This window comes from Onychostruthus taczanowskii, unplaced genomic scaffold, assembly GCF_017590055.1.
Source record: "Onychostruthus taczanowskii isolate IOZ18803 unplaced genomic scaffold, ASM1759005v1 scaffold15, whole genome shotgun sequence".
Lineage (NCBI taxonomy): Eukaryota > Metazoa > Chordata > Aves > Passeriformes > Passeridae > Onychostruthus > Onychostruthus taczanowskii.
This window is the reverse complement of record NW_024498685.1, coordinates 4,074,599-4,100,365: the sequence shown is the minus strand read 5'-3', so window position 1 is coordinate 4,100,365 and position 25,767 is coordinate 4,074,599. Positions and strand designations below refer to the sequence as shown.

The 25,767-nt window shown below is 45.9% G+C and overlaps 1 protein-coding gene across 4 annotated transcripts in view; it reads right to left on the bottom strand.

Annotated features, from left to right (window-relative positions):
* Positions 1-5,431: 5,431 nt before the first annotated feature.
* The window catches only part of TMTC1 (transmembrane O-mannosyltransferase targeting cadherins 1), a 137,563-nt gene continuing 117,227 nt past the window's right edge, over positions 5,432-25,767 (bottom strand). For all 4 annotated transcript variants that reach the window (XM_041398548.1, XM_041398551.1, XM_041398550.1 and 1 more), the window contains 8 exons: positions 24,180-24,288; positions 18,726-18,828; positions 15,002-15,137; positions 14,088-14,232; positions 13,193-13,330; positions 12,681-12,803; positions 11,414-11,491; positions 5,432-10,695 (listed from right to left, as the gene is read on the bottom strand). In XM_041398548.1, the coding sequence (XP_041254482.1) occupies positions 10,555-10,695; positions 11,414-11,491; positions 12,681-12,803; positions 13,193-13,330; positions 14,088-14,232; positions 15,002-15,137; positions 18,726-18,828; positions 24,180-24,288 (973 nt within the window). In that variant the 3' untranslated portion in view covers positions 5,432-10,554. The remainder of the gene's footprint in view (positions 10,696-11,413; positions 11,492-12,680; positions 12,804-13,192; positions 13,331-14,087; positions 14,233-15,001; positions 15,138-18,725; positions 18,829-24,179; positions 24,289-25,767) is intronic.

Genomic DNA, 25,767 nt, shown 5'->3' with positions numbered 1-25,767 from the left:
ATAAAAAATGAAACCAAACAATAAAACTCATTTCAAAAACAACCTCATCGACACCTAAACTAAAAACAATAACATTAAGTTAGTGTGCCATATCCCCTACCAAACAAAAACTACAAACAAAATAAAAAAATACAATCAACTATTAAAAACCACCTTAAAAACATTCCATCAAAAAATAAAAAAATCTTTCAAAAATTAAAAACAACAGCGAACAAAAGCCACCCGCTTAATTGACACCCAAAGTTCCACCAACCAAACATACCCTACCCAACCTAAACCCCTACAGACAATAAACAAAAACTAAATCCCAATGCTCCATATCAAAAATGTATTTTTAAAAACCCATTTAAATCAGTTCTCCCTGAAACACATACAAACCCATTCATAAAGTTATCTTTACTCAAAAACCAAGTTACCCATAGTATATAAGTCAAAAAGGTAAAACAACACAATATATATCACAAAAAATCTAATTCTTGAGTAAAACCATATATAAACATCATTATTTACTAAATATTATTACCATTATCTGTATAAAACTATATACTATATATATGCATAGATAATATGTCTACAAAATTCAAATCTCTATTAGTTTTAGTAGGAAACTAACAACATAGAGATAAAAAGTAGAATGCCCACAAAGCAGACTAATACCACATAAAACAAATCAATCACCCTCAGAGTTTGTCATCTATTTTAGAGGTTTTATTGTTTAATATTGTTATTTTCTTTTTGCACTAATGAATGCTTTGCCTTTAAATAAACTGATTTTATCCACTTTTCTGCAAGGAAATCTTTTCCTCAAGCAACTGAGAGAGAGGCCCCTTGACTCTGCTTTCTGGAGGAATCCTTCAGAAGCTTTCTCCCAAATTTGTCTCAACCAAGACACTCCAGCTTGAGCTCCAAGCTGAGTGCTGGAATGCTGAGGGTAATTCCATGGAGATCAATGAAAACACACAGAAATTGCAATTCTGTAGAAGAAGCTGATGTGTGCAAAGCTGAACTTTCCTGTCAGGTACTTCCATCATGTGTGAGCACAGCCAGAAAAAAAACCCCCAAATTTAGAGGTCATCCAGTAGCCTAATTATTCTTAATGAATTTCACCTAGGACTAACAAAATTAAGTAAAAAGTGAAGCAGGTTGTAATGACATCACCAGACTGATCCAGGTTATTTTTAAAAGCTTCCATGCCCTAAGCGCCCTGGAGTACTTAACCTGTGCCAGTGAAGTCACCATCAGAGATGTCCCTGAGCGGAGCTGGCCCAGCCCGCAGGCTTGTTAAAAACAGACTAAGTGCCCTGGAGTATTTAACCTGTGCCAGTGAAGTCACCATCAGAGATGTCCCTGAGCAGAGCTGGCCCAGCCCACAGGCTTGTCAAAAACAGGTTAAAAACTGTTGTAAAACAGTTGATAATCGTTAAGCATGTACTGTTAGTTTGATTGTTATAGTGCAAAAGGGGTGAAAAGGGTAGTTATAAGAAATACGGTACTCAATGTACCATAACACACCTCAGTAAAGTGCACCACCCCCAAGCAAAACAAGCCAGCCTGGACAGAACTGTAATGGGCCAATCAAACGCCTTAAACCTTCATGCAAATGAAGGATCCAAAAGGAAACCAATCCAAATGGACAAAAAACAGGATAAAAAGGGGACTTCTGACCCACTGAATGTGTGCTGCTCCATCTGGGACATTGAGGACATTGCTGCTGAGAAGACCCAGTGCCAGCGCTGCAGCTTCCTCAACAGGAGCACTCCTGCTCGGCCCGTGGGGCCCCTTGCTTTAGGCCTCCTTATTATAATAAATGCTGAAATCACTTTTGTACCAGGAGCCTGCTCTCGGTTTTTGTACCAGGCTGAGCTTTGCTCTTGACCACACCCCAAGGAGACGCAGCTTTCTTCCATGGCTTTTGGCACCAGCTGTGCCTTAGCAATGTGGGCAGGGAGCACAGGGACAGTTTGACTTGGGGACAGCTGGCTCTGATCAAGGCTTTGATGCCTCACTGAACTGTGCAGTTGGAGATAAATGTGTGGCAATCCCACCTATGTTTTCTAGGGAAAATGCCTCCAGTCCTCACCCAGCAGGGAGTGACACACACAGTGACAGTGACAGGCTGGCTGACTCTGTGCTGGGTGAGGGAGCAAGGGGTGCTGCTCCCCTGAGCCAGCCCAGAACACAACCGTCACCACCAGGACCACACAGCATAAGTGACCTCCAACACCTAGGACACAAGGAAAAGAAGAACTGCAATTTCTCCCACCAGATGGAGGTCTGTATTGGAATTTACCAATATTACTGAACTTGGTCTGTCCGGTCCCTGCTGCTGAACCAAACAGCAGCACCTGTGGTGTTCTCTCCCCAGATGCTACGGGTGGGTCACAGCTGAGCACGTGGGGACAAGTCCGGGCATGTCCCGAGCTCCAGTGCTTGTGGGCTGGAGCTTGCTGTTGAAGAGGGTCATTCCTCAGGCCTCCCTGAGCTGGAGAAACCTTTTAAGGCGATGGTGAAGGAAGGAGTGGGTCTTGATGGAGAATTTTTAATCCAGAGTTTTTATTCTGGGCCACACGGCCTCTGAATCCTGCAACAACTCCAAAAGAACTCCCAACCACGTGGTGTGCTTGCCCTTTTAACCCGGGGGAAAGCAGGAGGGGAGGAAACACAGGGAGCACCAACCAGGTATAGGGCGAGGGGGTCTCAGGTGAGAAGGACACCTGGGTGGGCCAATGGCCCCCAGGGGGTGGAGAGCATCCTTTGAACCTGCCAAACACTCAAAGCTCCCCTGGAATTTCTGGATTGATAGACAGTGCCCATCAGGGGTCAAGGGTGAGGGAAAGAAGAGGTGATTGACACACCACCTAGGGAAGGAAACTTCAGGGGAGGGACCAGGGAAACTGAGGCACACCATGACAACACACTGCAACAGGTCTGCTTCTCCAGGCTGGGGGACAGGGGTTGTATCAGGCCTCTGGCTCCCCTGCTGAGGACAGCTGCTCTTCCTCAACTCCTTTCAGCTGGCCTGTGTCTGCATCAGCTGAATGTGTTTCTCCTGTCTGATGTGTTTCTCATGCCTAGAGGAGGGGTCCCCTGCCTCTCCCAAGCCAAGGCTGGGATAAGATGGCTAGTCCCAGCCACACAAACATAAGCAATGCAATGCTCATGATTTAGGAGGTACTCACACTCTGTTTGCCAGGGTGAGAGCCTGGAATAATTCACTCGAGTCACCACAAGACTGAGACTGGATCCAAAGTGATATCACTCCAGCCCTCCCTCGACTTTGGAGCTGATGCCTTCTGTGCAGGCTTGGAGGTGATGCTGTTTGATGAAGGTTGGCAGGCATTAGAAAGCTCACCAGTTTATCACACCACCTTATGAGAGCACCAGAGCACCGAGGAACCCACAGCTCCCTCTGCTACCCATGCTACCCAGACCATCAAAAACTCTTTGACCTCAGCAGTGACCAGCAGGACTCACCCCACAAGGTTGTGGGAATCCCTGCACAACTCCTGCAGCATTCCAGGCTGTAGAGGGGCTCAGCTGCCCTGCTCAGACCAACCTCCCTCTCTGGCCTCAAAGCAGTTGACCACTGCAAAGCCCAGGCACAATTTTCTAAGCCACTGACCTGGACCAAACTCTCCCTAGTCTTTGGTGCTGACTGGCTTTTCCAACAAGAGACTGTGGTGATTATTGCTATAGCAGAAAGTCCACTAGTGAAGCAGAAAATAAACAAACTTTATCAAGGTGGTCAATGATGGAGAAAACACCATTCCCTTAGGTGGTGAGAGAAATAACATTAGCAGCAGCAGAAGGAGCAGCACCATACTGGAGCAGGGTGGGAGGAACTGCAGTTAGCTGGTTAGCCCATCTCTGGCCTCAGCAGGACATCTGTTTTTAGCACTGGCTTCATTACCAGGAGCAAGTTACCCTGCACATCATCATTCTCCTGCCTGGCTTGAAACTTCACAACCTATCTAGTGCTTATTTCCCTCTCTCACCTAAAAGACATGAATTTACACATGGGTGTAGAACAGGCCAGACAGGGGGTTATGAATACATTAGCCACTGCAGGGGGATGTGCAAGAAGTTTGACCTGGTGCCCCAGGGAGAGTAGTTCTCAAGCTCAGCAGGACCAAACTATTTGTCTTTCTTTCCTAACCAAGGGACCACATGGCAGCTGAGCAGGCTGCACAGGGAATGGGTCACTCACCTCAGCAGCCAAGGAGGGCTGTGGGGAGTAGCACAGACACAGAGAGGGTATGAGAGGCTCCTAGTCCCCACACAGCAAAGGCAGCCTAAAAATCACTCACCAGGGCAAATACACCAAACCCTGGCACAACCCATGACACAACCCATGACACTGACTGGCTACTTTCACCTTTTCGGTACCTCAAAAGAGCAGATGACACCAATGCTCACTGCCACAGCCCCCACACTGGGGCACGCCACCCCACAGACAGGACTCACCACATAGAAGAAGAAGGCTCACAAGCAGAGAGGAGCCCTGCTCCCTCCACAGCTCAGGAAAAGCAACCACTGCCGGAGACCAGGCTCCACCTCTCACAGGAGGAACAACTCAGCTAATGAGCCCTTTTAATGGCTGTGGTGTCAATCAGTGTCAGCAGCTGAGGCGGCAGGGCTGCAGCACAGGTGGGTTTGGAGGCTCCCACACCGTGCCTCACCTGTTTGCAGTTTACTGCCCGTTTCCATGGGCAGCAGCCGGATCTAATGTCCCCCCTCACCACTGCCACCAGACCTGAGGTGCCTCAGGCCTTGCAGAGGACCTGGGTGGGCACTGGGTAGAGGCTTTGCTGTTGGGATCTGGGAGAACTTCAGGCTGTACAGCCTGACTTTGGAGCATGCAATTCCCCTTCATGCTACAGAGCATTTTGGACACACCAGGATGGCAGGAAACACCATGGCATGTGTTCAGGGCTTTTGATTCTCTTTCGGGTCCATTTTCAAGAGGTGTTTATCACCATTACTATCCCAAGTGAATTCAAACCCTGGAAGCATGCAGGAGCATCTAGGCATGTGTGCCAGGAAGGGATTTACAACAAAAATAGTTTGGTTTTAATCACTTTTTTTTTCTCTTTGCACTCTGTGGATTTGTTTACACATTCCTGAGAGAGGCATAAAGTCTGACATGAAGAGCTCATGTCAGTATAACATGTCAAATCATCAAGACTGTGTGAGCACCAGCCCACATCTTTTCTCATGCTCAGGCTCCAAAAAATGCCTGCTCCAATATTTTATATGCCCAGACTCAAACACATATGCTGCACAGTTGCTCCTGCATGACCAATAACCTGGAATTCAGGGGACATATAATAAAATATAAGTTGAGTGGAGTAAAAAACTTTGGCCTTTCCACCTCCAGAACAAGTTGTTCATGGCTGGTCCTAAAGAAAAAAACAAAACCAGGCACAGCACCTACTTTTCTTACTTTTTATATAAAATAGACGTTTACATACATTTTCTTCTGCAAAGACTTGGAGCATAACTCCTTGATGTGAAATCTAGCCATAAATCCCACCGTGAAAAAAAGCAAAGACTTTGCAAATTCCGCATCACTGACATACATCCAGCTGCTGCTAAGAATTTATTTTCAAAATATTTCTAATCCACGGACTGTTTTCTTGTGGTTTTGTTTTTGTTTGGTTGTTTTTTTCTTTCTGAAAAAGATATACACAGCTAATTTAAAAAATTAGATACAGAAATAAGAACCATATGAACAACAGGCAATGCAAACAACTTCTGCATGAGGGGAACACGCAGTGTGACATCCACTTCAGGCAGAGATTTCTACAGTAATACAGTTGTGTTACAGTTGTAACTTTTACAGAGGATACCACTGGGGGTATTTTCCAGAAGAAAAAATTCTCAGCAAGTCAGTACAAACATTGCAATGAACTTTTGCACAAAGTTATCAAGGTTACCTGAAGCAACTTTGCCACATTAAAACACTAGTGAATGCCAAGCGCTGTTTTTTTTCTTTTTCTTTTTTTTCTCTTTTGCTGCTGGGTTTAAATGTACATAAAAGCAAAATGGTGCATTTTGAAATTGCTGCAAGAGACTGAAGGTTAGGGGAAAAGCCCTCTAAGGGCTAATTTTTTGAAAGATTGTGCATAATTGCATATATGAGAGATAGAAATTGAGCACTTGGTCAACTTAATCACATAAAGATTGAAAAGACTTCAGCATACACCAGCTGTTTCAATGAGCTGGAGGACAAGTGCGGCAAAAGACCATAAAATAATATTCTAAATTGCCTAATTAATAAATTAGACTGACAATTATCTTCTTTCACCTAATATTGTACACCATATCTGGCCTGATTTCTGTAACTGTGGAGAAGCTTTCGTAGGTTTTAGATCATTTTAGGGGTATCCAGCCTTCCCTGCAAGATAGGCTCTTTATTTTGAATTTTTTTGACTTATATGTCTTTCTACCCCCATGCATGCATGCCCAGCCCCTTATCCTCCTCGAGATCTCTGGAATGAAGGCCATTTGCACTGCTGCGTTCACTTACTGTTTGGCCAAAACAAATTGCCTGCACATTTGTAGGAAAATCTAGTCCAAGGAGTCCAGGAGAGAAAGAAAATACCCCCCACTGCATCGTTTATCCAGGGGGACAGAAAAGGGATGGAAGCAAAGAACACTTGAATTTAAATAAGCAATAAAAAATAAAATCCTTCAGCTGCAAATACTATCCATGGGGAAAGGAAAAAGCAAAACAATTATTATGTTTCTCATTTAGGATTAAAATGTACAGTGAGTACATGAGAGGCCTGTCTAACCAGCTTTCCATTAATTCTCTGCTTTAAAATTAGTGAGCACTGAGGTTTAGCCAATGCAACTTACAGAGAGCATGAACTCTCCCCCACCAAGCAGATCTGCAGCCATTTATTAATCTGCAATCTCTGCTAACCATGCTGAGCACTGGAACTGGTAGAAAACAATGTATTTATAACTCTTTATTTTAGAAGCTGTATGATGCTAGAGGAAGAGAACATTTCCTATGATTAATTAAGACAATAAAAAGTTATCACAAGGTAAGTTGCTTGATTTAACTTGCACAATAGCATTCCATTTTGGTGGAGGTAATCCATTTCATATCATACACCGTTCTTCTTTGCCTGCAATAAACCTTTGACATGATTGATGCCCTGAATAAACACAGAGCTTCAGCATGGGTGCCAACAGGACAGGGAGTCAGTTCAGAACTTCACAGGGGTTTAACTGCTTTGGTAGCCCATGGTCTGAGCTGTTTTCCAAATCTGCTGCCAGTTTGCAAATGTCATCCTGCATGGATGGGGTATAAAGTGCTGGTTCAGGAACGTGGGGTTCATTATTGAGCTCTCCTCTCTCCAGAACTACAAACCCAGCTCCAAAATGTGGAGAGCCGGCCTTTCGGCACGGAAATGTAAACTGCTTCAACTGGCATTAAAATCCCTGCATATGTTATCAGCCTAATTCAGGCAAGTGGATATGCCTTGCCTTCCAACCAAACCACCTCCCTTACTAGGGCACGGTGTCATCTTTCTCCATTTTCTGCAAGTAAGACAGTGTTGCACAAATGGTAATCAGTCTTTCTCCAGGACCTGGGAGGGGGGCATCCAAAGCTGTATTACAATTCTACACATACATGAGTTTTAGGAGGTCAGGATGGTTTTGATCAGGTTTTAGGACAAGCAGGAGACATTAATTTCTACCAGGTCTCTCAGGAAAGACAAATAAGATTTACGCTGAAGTTAAAAACATAAAACTAAGTCTTCCCCCTCACAAAACATTGCTATAAAAAAATACAACTTCTGTATTTGAAAAAATATGTTTCATTGGCCACTACTTAAAGCCACAAACTGCAGTGAGGCCTGTATAATATATAGTATTTATTTAATATATTTTTTTGAGGCAAAGTTTATAGTTGATACACATTTTTAAAGGAGGCACATCTCCCCCCATGCTACCCCCCTGACCTTCAGCTGGCTGCTGGAGCACTCTGCAGATGCCTCTTCCCTGGGGGGCTTTGCACGGTACCACTGTCAGGGCTGCACCAAATACTGTTCTGCCAGCCCCCAAATTCATTGCACCACAGCCAGCCTGGGCACACAGGCCTTTGGGAAGCTGTCCCAAAGACAGGCTCACCATGGGGACAGGCACAGAGCTTTCTGGTCCAGGTACCTCTGAATATCCCAGCAAGGAACCATCTACGACCTTGAAATGCATGTTGGGGAGTTGACTGCTGTCAGAGGCCATTCAAGGTTTGGTGTCCCCGTCCCATGGGACTGTGCTGGCATGATGTCACCTCCTCCAGGCCATCTGGCAGCCCAGGGATATGTGGATCTATGGTGTGCATGGCAGCCAGCAGAGCACCTGCACTGGGGACCTGCAGAAATGTCAGTTCAGCCAGTCCACAGCCACAACAGTTGTGTGAAAAAAACAAGAGAGGGGTGCTGACCCAGCCCCAGGAGCTCAAACCTGCCCCTGGCATGGGCTGCTTGGGCTGGGATCAGAAAACTCAACAGTGAAGCAACTTGCCTATTCTGATCCCAGTGCTCCCCTGGAAGCTGGTTTGGAGGGAGAGAGCCCAAACACTCGTGGTGCCACCTCTTCCTCCCAGCAGTCCTTCAATTCTGCCCAGCTACTTCTGTAGCTGGCTGGTCTCCTTGGCCAGTGGGGATCAGTCCAGCCTGGTCTCAGTGGACGCACAGCCATGGCTCTGGCAGGTCCAAACCCTAGCAGGACAGACGACTGCACCTGGACGCCCTGTGAGCTCCAAACACAGTTGGAGTCACATCAATAATCTGTCAGTAACCTGACCATCACCTGTGCAGCAAGACACCAGGCTTTTAAAAGGAAGCCAGCAAAACCTCCAGCACATGGCTGAACTATCCCTGAACTGAGGGAACAGCTGAATCATCCCACTGTGGAAACTTGGAGAGTGCTGAAGTGACATGGCCAGCTAAATCCGGGCACCACAGTGGTGCCAGGCTTTTCCCGACATATTTTTTAGGGCATTGTACACCTACCCAAACTGTACCAATAATGCCAAACCCTGGGCTGCTGGCCACAGTCAAGCTCAAACAAAACAACTTTTCTAGCAGTTCAGTGCTGCAAGAGGAACAAACTGATGACTGACCCTGATGTCCAAACCCAAAGGCCGGAAGCAGATCCCACTAACGCTCCCTGGGAACTGGTGCAAACCCCAGTGGAAGCAGCAGAAGTGCTGCTATTGCGGGGCCAGTGTGGTCTAAAGTGCTCTGCAGCCACTTGCCTTAGAATCATGAGAGGGAATTATTCCAGCACGCCTCATTGGTACTTACTTTTTCTAACTTCAGACAATACGAGTCACAATGCCCAACCATGTGGCCAGCTGTGAGGGATATTGTCCAATTCGTATAAGACAGAGAAAATATATTAATTATTTGATTATTATAAGTTAAATAAATAAAGCTCAAAAATAAAAGCCCCAGTTCTGAAGAGAATTGTTTTCCCACATCAGTACTTAAAAATATAGATTTATGACTGATCAGCTATAGGTCATTTTCTGTATCTCTTAGGGGAGTGGTGACAACACTTTGACCAAGTATTTTGTCAGCGTTATCACCATGATAAATGGGCTTTGTCCCTGCACACCCATAAAAGAGCCTCCTAACATTTCCAGGCTAGGAAATGTTCCCTAATCTCCCTGTGGCTTTACTTTACCTCCTATATTGATTAGATAGGTTGGTTGTTTCCATACTGGGGACTGAGCAGGAGGACAAGTAATCCTGGAGCTTCCCATTGCCTTTGGATGCTTCAGCTTTTTTCAGAGTAATAATTATTTGGCCTGGAGTGAAAGGGCAAAGGGTAAAGCCATATGATATCTGACAAAAGTGACATCATGAACCTGAATTACTACAAAATTTTTGTCTAATGAATAAAACATTCAGGCTAGGTTTTCCTTCAAAGGATCATCTGTCCTACTTGTAGAATCATCCTTCCAGGGTGATATTTAAATAGTTTCCCTTTTCTTTAGAATAATTTTCAAGTTCCATTTAGAGCTGTAAAAGTGACCACCATTTCCTCAGCATTAACCCCTTGGAACCTTTTTTATGTGACCATTATGACCATCTTTCCTGTCTGCAGCACTTGCAATGAAGCCCATCAGTGGTGCTCTACATGGATGAGGTGAGCCTGTGTGGAGGAACAGAAGGTACTACTTCACCCCTGCTGCAATGGATGAGTGCTTTGTCTCCATGGTTTCCCTGGTGACAACCAAGATACTGAAGGTACATGTCCCACCCACACTCCCAGTGTGACTAGAACGGGTTCAGCCTAGATGTAAATCTTGATTAAAGGAAGGTTTCATTCATGCTCCAGCATGTCCCACAGGACCCAAGGATCCCATGATCCCACAGGATCCCGTAACTAATTGAACCTAAGCATGTGTTCTAAGTTTGCCTTCCGTAATTCTGAGTCCTATCAAAGTTCTTTCAGCATCACTTTGAGCAACAGGCTTCCACCACACTCTTCTCCAAGGGGCATGAGTGTCTTTCTGCTGGTGACTGATTGCTATGTTTGGTCTTTCTCCTGAACTTCTTGAAACCGTTTCTCCAAGCGATCCAGTTTGGCCAGATTCTCCTTCAGCAGCTTGCTGTTTGGAACCAACTGTAAGGCTTTCTCATAGTAGTCACGGGCAGTGATGTAGCTCCCCTGCAAAGAAAATGAGTAGTAGGTCTCATTCACATTCCACACAGAAAGTTTGTTCTGAAGGTAAAGTGAAAAACGAGATACAGGGGAAACAGAGTTTAAAAAACCTGACATTGCTGGGTTACAAAAATACTTCTTTATGAAATAGATCACCAAGTGCTGTTAACCTAAATTTGATGAAACTCACACAGCAAGAAATAGATTTACATTCTTCTGTTACACTGCACCAGAAGAGTTAATTTTACTCAGCAACAGGACAGCTTAAGGACATCACACAATGTGACTCCTTAAGACCCAAATAATAATGATATGCTAAAGTATTCAAAAGAATAAGCAACCACAGGGTAGGCTGGCATAATTTCATGCCAGTATTCTGCATTAGACACCTTTATTAAATTAATTAGGTAGAGAAGAACCTTAAAAGTCAACTCACGGTGACATTTTTCTAAGGTAGGTCAACAACTGAAGCAGGAAAGCTTTTGAGAAGAGCAGGTTGCTTCTTGCAGCCTGCACTCGAAAAATATGAGATTTGCTTTACCAAGCAACCTGGTTGGGAACTCTAGCTGGCGTGAAGAGACTCCCCTGCTTTTTGGATAAAATATGTCAAGGGACTTGCTGTTCACAAACATGCAACTCTTGGCAGTCTGAAACCAATTCAGCTTTTTGCCCTGTGCAGTAGTGTCTGCACCTGGCAGCTTAAGGAAAACCAAAACTGTCATACCTTGATGTGCTCAATGCCTCCCATATTCATCCAGGCCTGAGCTTGGTCTGGGTTGAGCTCCACAGCCCGTTTATAGCTCTACAGAAACATGAAACATTTCTAGGTTAGGAGTCTGACTCTTCAAACAAAACCAGTGCTGGAGGGGAAAGAGAAACGCAGTTTCCTCTCCTGAAGCCATTCAAAATGGAATTCAAATTCCTCTCATAGACAATGCACAAAGTGAATTTCAGTTTCCTTGCTGAAGAGGCACAGAATGTGCTGCTCCATGGCTCAGTTCATCTCACAGGTTTTCCCTGCCAACGTGTGCTTTTTATGCACTCTGAGGAGGAGTATCTCCTCTGAGAGGAGGCTCACCTGCCACCCTGCCCCTGCCACCTGCACCACTGGGGTGTCCTGCACATCCTACACTTAGGCAGTGCCAGGCACAATCCCTGCCAACTACAAGCCAAGTGATTGCTCTTTATCTGCAAGGCTTTAATTTGGAGCTGGCAGTAGACTCTGGTACAGCCACTTGTGTGGAGGCTTCACAAGGACCTGAGGGCAGTGCTTTCCTTCCCCACTGACACTGAGAGTGGGAGAAGAAGCAATTAGGACCTTCTGGAGTCTGTCAAGCAGCACTGTTTTTACATTGTCACAACAGGAAAGGATTTTCAAATCAGGAATAAACAACTTTAGGGATATTGAGAATATTCAGAACAGTCCAATTAGTATTTTCTGAATCAGAGGGTAATGGAATGGTTTGGATTGGGAGGGACTTTAAAGACTATCTGCTTCTAGCTCCCCTCCTACAGGCAGTGACACCTTCCACTAGACCAGGTTGCTTCTTTACTATTATTAATGCTAACATAATTTCTGAGCTATCAAGCATCCTTCTTCACAGGATAAACCAACCTCTCAATTATTGGCTTCTGAGGTGAGATATAACAACATGGTGAGCTCTCACAGGTTCCCAAGCTTCCAGCTGACCCACTGGAGCTGGTCACTGACAGCAAGAGGGGCTGAATGGAGCAAAGGTGAATCCCACCACAATTCTGTATGTAACCTCTCAGAGCAGGGAGTGGTATTTCCATAGAGGAATGAGGAAAAAAGGTTGCAATTAAGTCTGGTAACGTTAGCTGCCTCATAGCTTTCTCTGTACCAGTGATAGACTCTGAGTTCCTAAGGCCAACAGCAGCCAGAGTGTCTGCACCAGGGAGTTTCACACACAGTGAGCAAACTCTTATCTTTCAGCCTATAAAACCACCAGTAGGTCTTAGAGCAGTCATACCTCGAAAGCCTTGTCAAGGAGATTCTGTTCTCTTAGCTGGTTTCCTTTAGTGAAAAAGAGCTCTGATATGACTTTTGGATCCTTTGGTTTTAGCTGAAGCGCTTTTTCTATAGCTTCAAGTGCCTGTGAAAAAGCAAGAGGACATTGTGTGCCTTCCATTCAGTGCCTTCCAACTTCTCATTCTTTCCTCACCAGTATGGACTACCAGCACACAAATCATCTTCCTCCATCCTTTGTTTGCCCCGCATCATTAACACACAGGGAAATGAGATTTTTAAATGCCTGGGGCTGATGGGCACTGGGGCTGACAGCAGCAGGAGGTACAAGTGATAAGAAAACCACACTGCTCAGCTTCAGTCCTAGTACATAGATCAACTGAAGGTTTTAGTGAATAAATAATCGATTGAATGTGTGCTGAGGCACTTGACTTGTCCCCAGAGAGATGGAGTGTAAAATTCAACCTGAGCTCTGTGTGTGAGCCCTTGGGACAAGGGTATCCCACACCACGGCACCTTGGCATAGAGCTCCTGCTTGCTGTAGATGGCTGACAGAAGGCGGTAGCACTCCAGGCACTCCACATCCTCATTAAGGATATGGTTCGTCATCTTCTCGGCTTCCTTCGTCCGCCCCATCATGGCCAGAACCTGAGCCTGTAACAGAGCCGCGTTACCAAGGGTTACACTCTTGCCCAGCTGTCCTGGGGTGATGTTAGGATGCTTGTATCCCCAGTTGTGTGTTCTGTTTACGCTGGATATTATATTCTGTGCCTTCAAGACTGGCTGAGAGTGAAGGCAGGAAGTAGAAGAAGCACAGAGTTTTGTTATCAGAGACTGGACTCACTTCTCCAGAGTCTGCTGGAACACTGTTGTTGTCTGGGCGTGGACAGGGCAGAACACCACGCTCCTTTTTGCTTTTTAGTTAGTTAGTTTAGCCACCTGAGGCAGTCTGAGCTTTCTCTGGTCTCTTTTTCTTTCTCTTTTCTTGGAACCATTTGAACCTGCTCCAGACTGGGACTCAGGGAAACACCGAGAACATTTTGCAGCCTGCCGGGGCCCACTCTGCAACCTTTCCCAGCCCTGTAGGAATTGATAACAGAGCCACCACCCACCAGAGAGACTTTCTGAATTCGTCATCTCTTCAGAGCAGCAAATGAGTTTTGTCATCCGGTACTCTTAATTTTATGTGCTGGGGAGTGCTTTGCCTGCTAAATAAACAGGTTTTTTCTACTTCTCTATGAGGAAATTTTTCCCAAACCAGGTGGGGGGGACAGGACACGTGGGTTGGCTTTCTGGAGGGGCCCCTTTTGGAGGTTTTCTCCCAAATCTGCCCTAAACTAGGACGCCAGCTCAGCCCTCTGCCACACGCTGGGCTGCACCCAGTGGCTGCTGCTGCCCTGCCGTGGCTCACCAGTGCCAGTCGGATGTCCTTGCTGGAAGGCTGCAGTGCTGCCGCCTCCCTGTAAACCTGCAGCGCCTCCTCGTACCGCCCCGTGTTGTAATACAGAGCCCCCAGCGGGGACAGGATCTCCGCCTTCCGCGACACCTTCAGCGCCCTGCAGTTCGGGAAAAAGGCAAGCTTCAAGGTCGTGCGAGGAGCAAAGGGGAAGGGCGAGGGGGCTGGGATGGAGAACCAAAGGCTCTGCACCCTCCTAAACTGGGAAGTACAAATTCCCTGGGAGGGGGAATGAATGTGCTCACAGCAGTAATCCCACTAGCCAGCTGAGGAGGAGAAGGAGCCACCTCTAAAGTGCCCATGAGCCTGCAGCAGGGGTGGGGATGGTTGACATTGATGAAACCTGAGGAATGTGAGCACAAATCTATATGCCAAAAAGAAGGCAAAAATACTCCCAACCCAACCCATCCTGCTGCATAACAGGAGTCAGAGCCTGACTGCTGGAACACTGCTGGGAAGGGCCAGAGTTCCTAAAGGTGCCAAAGGTTTGGTGCTGAGCTGTGCAGCACTTATGGCTGTTCCTGGTGCAGCAACTACAGACCACCTTCAAGCAGGCTGGGAGCTGTGGTAAAACAGCCTGCTCCTGCCACCAAGAAACCTCCAACTTTACCATCAGAGCATCCCCCAGGCAAAAGCAGCAGTGTCCACCCTGGGGGCTTGGAATAGTCTAGGGAAATCAACAATGCCTGAGCCCATGCTACCTTTCCAAGCACTCCCCAAAAATAGCCAAATCTATTTCAAACAGATGGAGAATGAAGGGAGGAAACACCACGCATGCACCAACAGATCTGCATAACAGAAACTCTTTAGCAGAGACAAGCCACACAGGGGCAGGAGGAAACCCTCTGTCTCCCACCCCAAATCCTCACCTCTTGTACCACACTTCAGCCTCTTTGTTCTGCCCCAGGGAGCGGTGAAGCCTGCCCAGGTTCACCATGGCCACATGGTGAGCGGGGCCCAGGAGGATGGCCTGCCTGTAGTGGGACATGGCTCTCTCGGGAGACCCTGGAGAGGAAAACAGCCATTAAACCAGAAAAAACCCTGTGCAGCAGAAAAAAACCTGTCTCAAACTCAGAACACGGCAACGTTCTGGCTTTCTCTCTTCTATTGGTCTACGCATGTGTCCTGGGGTGACTTTATGATGCTTGTATTATGCCTATTCCTCTGTTTAGCCCAGAAATAAGTTTTGCATCTTTAGGACCTTCCAAGAGGGAAGGGGGAGAGAGAAGAAGCACGGAGTCTGTTATCAGGAACTGCACTTGCTCGCCCACATCCCTCTCACAGACTGTATCATCTGCAGACAGCACGACAGAGCTCTCCTTTGCTTTTTAGTTAATTTTTAGCTAGCTGAGGCAGAGAAGTTCCCTGGACTGTGGTTTTCCTTTTTCTTGGACCTGTTTAAACCTGGTCTGGACTGAACACCCAGCAGAGCACTGGCAGCTCCACCTGTGGCCACCGGGCTGGGCCTTTCCAGCCCATTTCCAGCACCGGAGGGGCTGATCAGAGACTGAGTGAGCTGAGCTGCAGTCCACCAAGGGACTTGCTGAGTTTGGCATCAGTATTTGGAACAGTATTGTTTAATACGATTCATTTTTGTGCTGGTGAATGCTTTGCCTGTTAAATAAACAGGTTTTCTCCAGTTTTCTCCAAGGAAATATTTTCCCAAACCAGTTGGGGGAGGGGCCACTCAAATCTGCTTTCTAGAGGAACCCCTTTGGACGTTTTCTCCCAAATTTGCCCTAAACCAAGACAGCATGGAAACATTTTGAGAAAGAAATCCTGCCTCAGCATTTTGAATCTAAGCATAAGAGAAATTGCAGTCCAAACTAAGATTTAGTCCCCAGTATTCAGAGACAATCCTGAGAAACAGATTTTCTAGGGGTGGGATTTTTGCAAGTTAAGGCTACAGTCACAACAACATGACTCCTGAATGAAATCACCCTGTTGATCATGCAGCAGTGACATAATCCCTGTGCTAAGGATAGAGCCCACCTCAGGAAAGGGGTGGGGGCACATGTGCCATCTCCTGGTGGAGCATCCTTTTCACCCTGGCCCACTGGAGAAATGGGCAATGAAGAAGGAAGAACAAGCCCCTCAGTATTCCTCACAACACCACCAGAACTGCAAATAGTTTCAGCTCTCTCCAAACAGCGATTATTCCCTCCACCTCTGCTGTGCTGCTTGAGCTCCACCTCAGTCCCTGTGTATTGCTGAACAGGACTGGGAGTAGCTGCCAGGGACCAGCTAATTCCCACGCTGGGCAATAAATCCCAGAGCAGAGATGCCCAGGTGGTTATTTTGGAGCACGTAGGCACCATCTCTGTGCTGCACAGGAGCCATTGGGTGGCACTGCTTCGCTGTGTGAAAATGTGCAAGGTCCTGCAGCCCATGACATCCCTGACACATCAAAATACAAGCAAAAAAGAGAGGTGCAAGATAACTACCCCAATGCATAAAGTTCTACTCTGAATAATGTATTTTTATTTACCTAAATAATGATAGAAGTATAAAGTTCCAGCATTACAGCAATGCAAATATTGCATTTTTAATCCAAGTGCTCATTTAATTGGCTTGCAAACTCCAGACCAGATAATCTCCTGATGAAAACCAATACTAAAAGAGCTTTGTCCACCAAGCTTTTCAGTGTTGGCATTTTTTTAAACTGATTCACTTCACAATGTATTTCATTCCATTTCAAGCTGGAAAACAGATCTCAAAAACAGCCAGTGCATGCTGGGGCACTGAACATGCTGCTGTGGGAATTTTGTTTTCATATCTTCACAGATCTGGTTTGGTATTTTTGAGACTATCTATGCAACTTAAAATATACATGGGCACATCTCAGCATCCCCTTTATAGGAGTGAGGAGGAACATCTGTGGAGAGATTTAGAAGTGTCGAAGATTTACCCAAGGCTGAGGACATGTTGTTCAAGGTACGACTTTTTCAAAACAGCCAGCAGCAGCCTCGATCTTTCCCCACCACTGAGCAGGCAGATGTTTTTGAAAATTATATCTACAAAACATCCTGGGAAGCAGCTGGGCAGGCACTGCAGTCCCTCAGCCAGGCAGCGTCTCCCCTGCTCAGCACACAGGGGTAACGCGCATCGGTAAGGCAGACACACTCAGTGTCTGTGACCACTGCAGAGCTGTCTGGAGCTGTGGTTCCCCAGAGCTGGCACTTGCTGGAGGCTTGCTGCACAGAACCCTGCGAGTTAATTGGTGTGGTGCTTCACAGCATCTCCCTGTGCCGCCGGCGCAGAGCGCAGCCGGTGACAGGCTCACCAGCAGCCACTTTCTTCACGCCTTCTCATGTCTCTAGGAGGGTTATTGACACATCATGCCCCAAGTATCAAGAGTCAGTGGGATTTTTCCAGTTGTTTGTCTGTAGGGAAGCATAGGAGTAAACCAGGAAATGATAGTTTTGACTTTGGCAGAGTACAAAAGTGCAAAAAACCAGAAAGTGCTCTGCACTACATTTGAACCACAAATTTTGGCAGGAATAGGACAGTTTATCTGGGCTGCCAAGCAAAGATGAGTACAACATGAGAGGGAAATTACTCAGGAATTTTTATTATTTGCAAGCTTGACTTTTGCCAGGACCCAAATTCAGAACCTGGACCTCTTTTGCTAATGCCACGATGCCTCTTTTGATTATGAATACTGATTCTGGTTTTGTATTTGTTTCACACTGGTACTACAGAAGGGTGATGGCCAAGTGTCAGCTCAGAGGCAGAAGAGCCAGTTGCAGACTGACAGACACCATCATCCCTTCTTCCCAAGCACCAATGGAACTGGGCACGTGTGATGGGGAAAGAAGGGGTGGCAACCACACACTTCAAGCCTACACTATTTCATCACTGAGTCTTGGCTCTGTTCTGGAGGGACCACAGTGAGACAACAGTCCTTTTCCACTTTTCCACAGTCATTTGTCAAACTTAGCTTTGCTTATAAAGCTGTCAATAAAAGGTGGCAATTAAAGTGCCATTTCTGTTGTTATGTGAATGCCAGAAAGTGCCAAGGAAGTTGGATGGGAACCAGGAGCCCAGGAAAAAAAGGATGCCATTACAGAGCTCCTCAAAAATCAATTCACCCCACAGTGTATAAGGTTTTGTTTCCACAGATGATTGTGGTTTAAAAGCCATGTTCCTTTCTATAGTGGTGGCACTCAAGCCTTACAGTCAAAGAGCTGCTTTGTCACAAAGTAGGGCTGCACATGCTCCAGAGACCATAATGATCCATTTGTGTGCCTGTGATTTGATTTGATGTGGCCATGCCTTGCTGGAAAAAAGGCAGTACTGTCAGGGTGCTGCCCAGCTCACACTGAAGAGGCCAACTGCCTGTGTGAAGATGGTGAGAAACACTGAAGGGAGCAGCGGGGCTGAATGCTCCTGCTGCACAGTGCCTGCACTGATTACGAACTCCAGTGCGCTGTGCCCTCTCAGGAGCACAGGGATATTTATTTCCAAGCTACCATGGAGGCACACCTATTGCCTTGGAAGCTTTTGACACCCTTTTAGATGTGTACTGCTGAATAAAATAAATCAAAGCAAAGAAGACAGAGAGGGAAAAATCCCGTGCTCCCTCTCACTTACCGGTATCAACCAGGAAAACACCGTAGTTGTTGTGCAGATCGGAGCTCTCTGGACAATTCTCTATGCCAGCCTTATAGACCTCCTCAGCCTCCTTAAGCCGTTCCTTGAAAGAGAAGGAGATTTCTTAGCCATGGCAGAAAGTTTGTCAGCACCATTTGCTGCACACCTGCATTCTGTGACAGCCCCCTTGCTACACAGGGAGCCTGGGGAGTCTACACCCATCCCACCTTCCAAGAGGCCAAAAGTTTACCCCATGGCATGGATGTGCTATAGCTGCCATCTGGTATCCCAGAGCAGTTCAGACAGCTTTCCCCCATGCCTCTGCTACCCATTAAACACCTGGAAAAAGTGGTGCCTGTGCAATGCTAATGAGTCCCCAGCTGGGCACACGCCCAGCCGGGAAAAATATAGCAACAGGGATTGGGTTGGTTCTGTTGAGAAATATCTGTCATCTGGGAGCAGATATGTTCTAATTTATTTAATGAGCATCTCACTGACTAACTTTTCCCCTCTGGAGCTCTGCTGTTCTTTCTCTAAGCAGTGAGGAAAATACAAGGAATGTAAGCTTGCTGTGTGCGATGGCTAGGGAGCGAGTGCAGGGGGATAAAGGAAGCTGGAGAAAGACGGAGGGTGGTGAAAGAGCGGGGAAATCTGACAGATTCAGATTAAAACCAGGCATTGTCAGTGTGTGAGGTGGAGTTCACTGGGACTGATGGGACATGCCACCATGCTGATTCCCCACATGCACTGAGTTCTCATTTTGCATAGATTTCAGGGAGGTTTGCTGGTGCTGAACATTTCTAGAAAATATAGATATTTTCTTTGGAAACACCCTGCCTACAGACAGCGTCCTACTGGCTGGGTTCTGTCTAGCCTGAGCTATGGGCAGCCTGGTTCTGAAACAACAATCAGGTTTCTCCCCTGGATCAAAGAGCAACTTAAAAAGGTTTCCACTTCCCTCCCGTCAGTCCACGTGTGCCCACTGCCTGCATGGGTAGTGCTCACCAGCATGGGTGCCTGCCTTCCTTCCCCCCTGCTCCCATAGCCTGGCTGTCAGCTGTGCCTGTGGAAGGAGGCTATGAACAGAAGAGACAAGCACAGCGCAGAGGGGTGTCAGGCAAGCCTCCAGCACCAAGGATGCTCTCTCAATTCTTCCCCTTCCACTGAGCAGCACAGCCCTACAGCAACAAACTCCACAGCCTCCGTCAGCCAAGTGGCTCTTCACTGAGGAGGGCCTGCAGCTCCCACGCTCGGGACTGAATCCATGCTGAAATAAGAGGATGGTCCACTCCCAGCTATGTACTGTCCTCAAAGCCTGCAAATGGCTGAGCCTCCTGGGCTTTCCCTGGATTTAAAATCAGTACCTGACAGCAGCTTTTGCTCCACAGCTGCTTAATGCGAGGACTCTTTTCTCACCTCCTATTTCAGAACTGGAGAGCCGGAATAAATTGCACTGAAAGAGGATGACTTGATCAGAGAATCACATGGCTTGCCACAGTTAAGTCCCTTCACATTTACATGATAAAGGTCAGCCAGCAAAAAAGATAAGCGTGCAATAAAGCACAGAAACAAGTTTTTTAAAAGTGCTTAACTTTGGAAATTTTGGATAAATTGATGTGAATTTGACAACATTATCCTGCAGAGTCAGGAAAAGTGTAGTGATCATCAGAATTGACTAAATTGAAGAGCAATTTTTTGTGCATATTTTGTAAGATTTATGTCTTACTTTCTTTCCCTCTGCTTTTAATTTTCAGCCGATGAATGCAGCTTTGTATGCACGTATGTCAGCTTATTTTGTTTACTGATCATAAACCAAATTTTTAAAGCAAGGAAGGGCTGTGTTAAACTAGATTAGAGTGTTCCATGTCAAAACATTCACCAATATTGAGCATTCTAACACTTTTATGGTGGTTGCATTGCTTTTTTGGCACCTAACATCCTGGCCCTGCATGCCTCAGGCTCATTGCCCAGTCTAACAAAGTGTTTGCATTAAGCACAGTCAGAAAGTGGCAAGGGTGGAACCTGCTATTCCTGCCAGAGCTTTCCCTCCTCACAGCCTCTCCTCTTCTTAGCAGAAATAGAGCTTCAAGTTCATCAAGGCTAGATTCTCATTAACACTTAATAATGCCACTCCCAGACCTTCATGAAACATTCATCAACCTCACAGAACTCAGAAGACTGGCATAAAAAATGTATGAGATTTTTATGATATTAAAAAAATTATGCATATGAGAATCTTTCAGTTGAACTCCAGGGTTTTAGGTCTGTTTTTTATAAGGCTCAGTTTTTCCGTTTGGTTATGCCTGAGTAAGCTCTCCTCTGCAGCTAAGTGGGTTATAAAGGTTTTTTTTGTAAGAAACACACACACAAAATCAGTGGAAGCTAGGGCCTGAGAAGAGCCACCAAGTAGCACGAAATGATGGATAAAAGTGAAGCTGGGAAGATGGGAAACTGTGGGGAATCAGTGTTAGAATGTTGTGAAAACAGGCAGCAAAAATGTTTGATTTCTGTTACCAGCACCACTGCAGTGATCACAGAAATCAAGGAAAACTGCAATACATTGCAACTGAGTTACAATTCCAAGCAGAAAGAGCAGCCAGAAGGGCAAGCATTTATAAAAGGCACAAACAAGCCAAACTGCTCTATACAGTACAGCAGTGGTTTTTTGTCAGCTCTGGCTTCAGAATCAGCTATCAAGGAGACAAAAGGGCAATTACATGAAGTTACAGGTTAATTCCCTGGCATCTGAAACATTCCTCTTAGCAGCACTTTTTACAGGCATAGAAGGTAAGGAGCCATAAGGCCTATTTCAGATTCATCCCCTTTACTATGGGGGGAAAATGCTGTGTATGGCTGTGCATCCCCCAAGATAATCCTGGTGCTGTTTCACTGTGTCCACACATTTCCATTTTAGCCTTGGAGCAAAGCTGGAGTAGCAGAAGTTGTCATGGGCAAGGTCACCTCCTGCAAGTTATTTTAACATGGCATTTAACATTATTATTTAACCCCCTTTCTATCATATGCCAGCAAGAAGGACCCAGTGGTGCCTTCCCCAAAGCTCCACTGTGATGCCATCCTGTAATGCTTGGCCTCACAGATACCCCTACAGCTGTCACACAGGCTCTGGGCCACAAGGAGACACAAAAATACTCCTTGGAACCTTTAGCCATTTTGAGCTAAATGTTTTTATTGCTCAGACAAAGAGGAAAACCCAAAACCAAAAAAATGAGCTCTTGTCATCATCCTTTGGGCTGAAAATAACAAAACTTCTCCCGGTACCCCTGGAGGGTGTGATGCTGCAGCTCCCAGGCACAGGCAGCAGCAGGTACTGTAGGAGAGACCCTGCTGTGATCAGTAGGATGAATGTGCGAGGCAGGAGGTGCACAATCAATAGGCATCTGCTGTGGCTGGACATGAGAAAGTGTTAAAAAAGTCTGCAGAAAAAAATCACTGTTTTCTGAGAAAATTGTACTATCTTTTTTGCCTACCAGTTCTCAAGTCACAAGAGGATGAACAATCCATATGCAAGAGAGATGAATTATTGCTGGACTTACTAATGGCGTTTGCTTTGGGCAGAAGGTCTCAGGACTCTATAATGGTTTTATTGCTCTGCTGACCTTGCAATCGATTGTTCCAATTAATAATTTCAATTAATATTAAAACCAGGTAATCGTGCAGAGGACTCTTATTTCCTATACTTGCAGGACACTCTTCATTGATGGGCTTATTCAAAGCAGGGCTACCATTCAACAAGGCTTGTCTTTAAATTCATACACTATATTTTGAGTTCCCTGAAGATACTGTTGATAATATTTGAAATTCTCTTAAAAGGGAAAATAAAATAGAACATCTTTCAGTAATTCACATACATCATAGGTGCGTTTTGCAGAGTGCCTGCATCCTTGAAGAAGATTAAACAAGACCTCTGCCTATAGTTTTGCTGAAATTCTTCCCTTTCCCTTACACAGAGAAGATTTCACTAACCAGAATAATGGAAAACAGCAAAAGATACCATTTTGCTTTGTCTGTACTTATATTTTAAGAAAGCTTTAGCACGCCATGCTATGGAACAATTAGATCTGAAAACTGAAGGAGAAAAAAAAATCAGTTCTCAAAAGGTTTGCAGAGGTGTGCTGGAGCTGTGCAGTTACAGGGACCTTGTCATCCACCCCCAGAGCCCCAGAGTGGGACCACAGCACAAAGCACAGCATCCCTCATCTGCTGCTGCAGGTGATGTAGGTATGCTGCTGGCATTTTGATATAACATAGATTTCTTTTTAAAGGTTTCAGGAGATTTTTCTTTTCCCAAGATGGATCACACACAGTAAGGGCTGGTGGTGTTGAAGAGGAAGAGGCACAGGATGCAAGCTTGGCTCTGGGAGTCCAGCAATAGCTCTCATGGTGAGGGTTGCTGGCTCTTGGACATGTGTGATCTGGATAACTAGATAGAGCCTGACTGCAGGAAGGAGAGCCCAGGTCCCAGTGTGGGCACTCACGCCTCCATGGCTCCTTCTGAACTCAAGGATTTTGTACCTCAAGTTCCCTTTTCCTCTGTGGGGACAATATTTCACCTCACAGTGATGTTGTAGAAATAAATTATCTAACTACAGCGAGTAGGGAGAGCCTGAGTAATGAGCATGGGGAACAGGCCTGAGAGGAAATGAGTAATCCTGCCTCCAGAGCGCAGCCTGGGCCACGCACAGCAAATAAGGCCTGGAGGCACCTGAACAACGAAGTTAAATAAAATATTGAACAGCCACTCATTAAGAGCAACGTAAAGCCAGGGAGCCTTCCCACTTCCCTGCTCATGATCATCCACCACGGTAATCAGGGGTTGTGCCCTGTGTGTGTGTGTGTGTGTAAGGGGCAGAATCTGGGCTGCAGAGGCCACCTGGTGTCTGACAATCCCCAGCTCTGGAATGATTTATTATGCAATCTCCAGGTTATCTGTGTAGGCGTGTGTGTGAGGGGAAGCACTCGCCTCTCCTGCTGTCACAACATCCAAGGTGCGATGGATTAAGACTTCTCCACAGAGGCAGGGAGGGGATTTACTCACAACTTCAGCAGTGATTTAATTCAGAGCCACACCACGTGGGTGTAATTACTCACTGTGTATCACCTGCCTCCCATCGTGGAAAAGCCATCTGTAGAGCAGGCTGAGCTCTGTGCACACAGCGCGGGCCCACCCTGCCACCACGTGTGAGTGAGTACGGCTGGGAGGTGCAGGAGGTGCTGCGGCTGTGGCAGCAGTGCAGGGCTGGGAGGTGCAGGAGGTGCTGCGGCTGTGGCAGCAGTGCAGGGCTGGGAGGTGCAGGAGGTGCTGTGGCAGCAGCGCAGGGGTAGGAGGTGCTGCGGCTGTGGCAGCAGTGCAGGGGTAGGAAGTGCAGGAGGTGCTGCGGCTGCGGCAGCAGTGCATGCACACCAAGGCAGAGGACCCGAGCCACCCCCCGTTACCTGTTCAGCCAACAGCGAGGCCAGGCTTGAGTAAGCATCTGCAAACTCTGGGCCGTACTTAATGGAGTCCCGCAGCAAGATCACAGCTTCCTCCTTCTTCCCTTGGGACCTGCAGGAAGGAGAGAAAAAAAACAGAAAGGAGAATTTCTGTAAGCACACGTTGAAGTTATCCCACTGATTAACTACTTTAAAGAGACGTGGAAGTGCCCAGCTTGCCCTTTTCAACAAAGACTAAATGACTCATTCACGCCTCCTCTCCACAATGTGAGCACCCAGCATTTCCCCAGTCTCCAGCAGCTGGGAGGACAGAGGCTTTAATGAGTCAATACAGTTAAGTATCTGAAGGGAGGGCACCGAGAGGATGGAGGCACTGTGATCTGGGAACAGGCCATTCCCTCTCACTTCAGCAGGCTGGAGACACTGTAATCCTTCATTTCCTTTGCTAAAACCTTGAGGAGTCTCTGCAGCTCCTAGACAAGTGCTCCTACAGATCCACTTGCAACTCCATTATTTTGAAATTAAAGTATCTCCAAGTTAAATCTGCCTGGGATCTCTAAGTAATTCCTTAGCAAGTCGATGATTAGGGTGGAGGAGTTCTGTCCTTCAGATCCGAAGGATTATGAACAGAGACAGCTGAGAGCTGGCTGTGCTGATGAGCTAGGTTTTTTCCTAGCATGGCTCTGCATTTATTGCTATGGAAAATGGAAAAGGTTTTCCTAACAAAAATCTTGGGATGTTTATTTATTTGAGCTACAATTTCTCCCCTTTGAAAAATGAGAAGGTTTCCTGAACAAACATCTAAGGATGTGTAGCTGGGTTGAAAAAACATTTTCCTTGTGCTGGGCATACAAAGAATATGAACAGGAGGGCTTAGAAAAAGAAACAAAGGGCTCTGGGGAAACAGAATATATGCGAACACCTTGCTGCTTTGGCCTTAAATTTCATCTGAGTGGCATAGTCAAGTAACCAGATCTTGTTTATAAACTGCAAATTTCAGCTGATAATATACATGGCTTTGCAGATTTTTCCCTTTCTAGTTGTGTAACTGGAATAATATTTTGTCTGTGCATTAAGCTAAGTAAAAGCAGTTGTTCTAGTCTTTTTCTTCTTCCAGTGGTGTTCCATATAAATTACATGAACGAAGCAAAAACAAATAAAGAACCACTTTTCTCCTACACTAATTAAAGTCTAGCTAGCTTGTCAATTTATAAAACTTTGGGATCCCTTGGCTGGAGTTTCATAACACATTTTTATGAATCAAAACCAGATGACTGCTTAATAAAGGTATTGATGTTTGGCAGAAAGTATAGGAAATGCCCGCTACAGAAATAAAAGGATTAAGTGATCCACTCAACAGCAGTAAAAGTTCCCATTAACCACAAGCATTCACTCTGAACATGGGGCAGCCCTCTTAATTACTCTTTTATTCCAAAATGGCCTCTTTTTTTTCTCCATTTCATCCAAGAACAATGTTTGTCTCCTGAAAGTGGAGGTACAGAGGGAAAGATTATGGCATCTTTTTATGTGACAGACTGAATGACATTAAAAAAAGCAGATCCAGTAGTTTCTCAGAGGGCTTAGGCCTGCA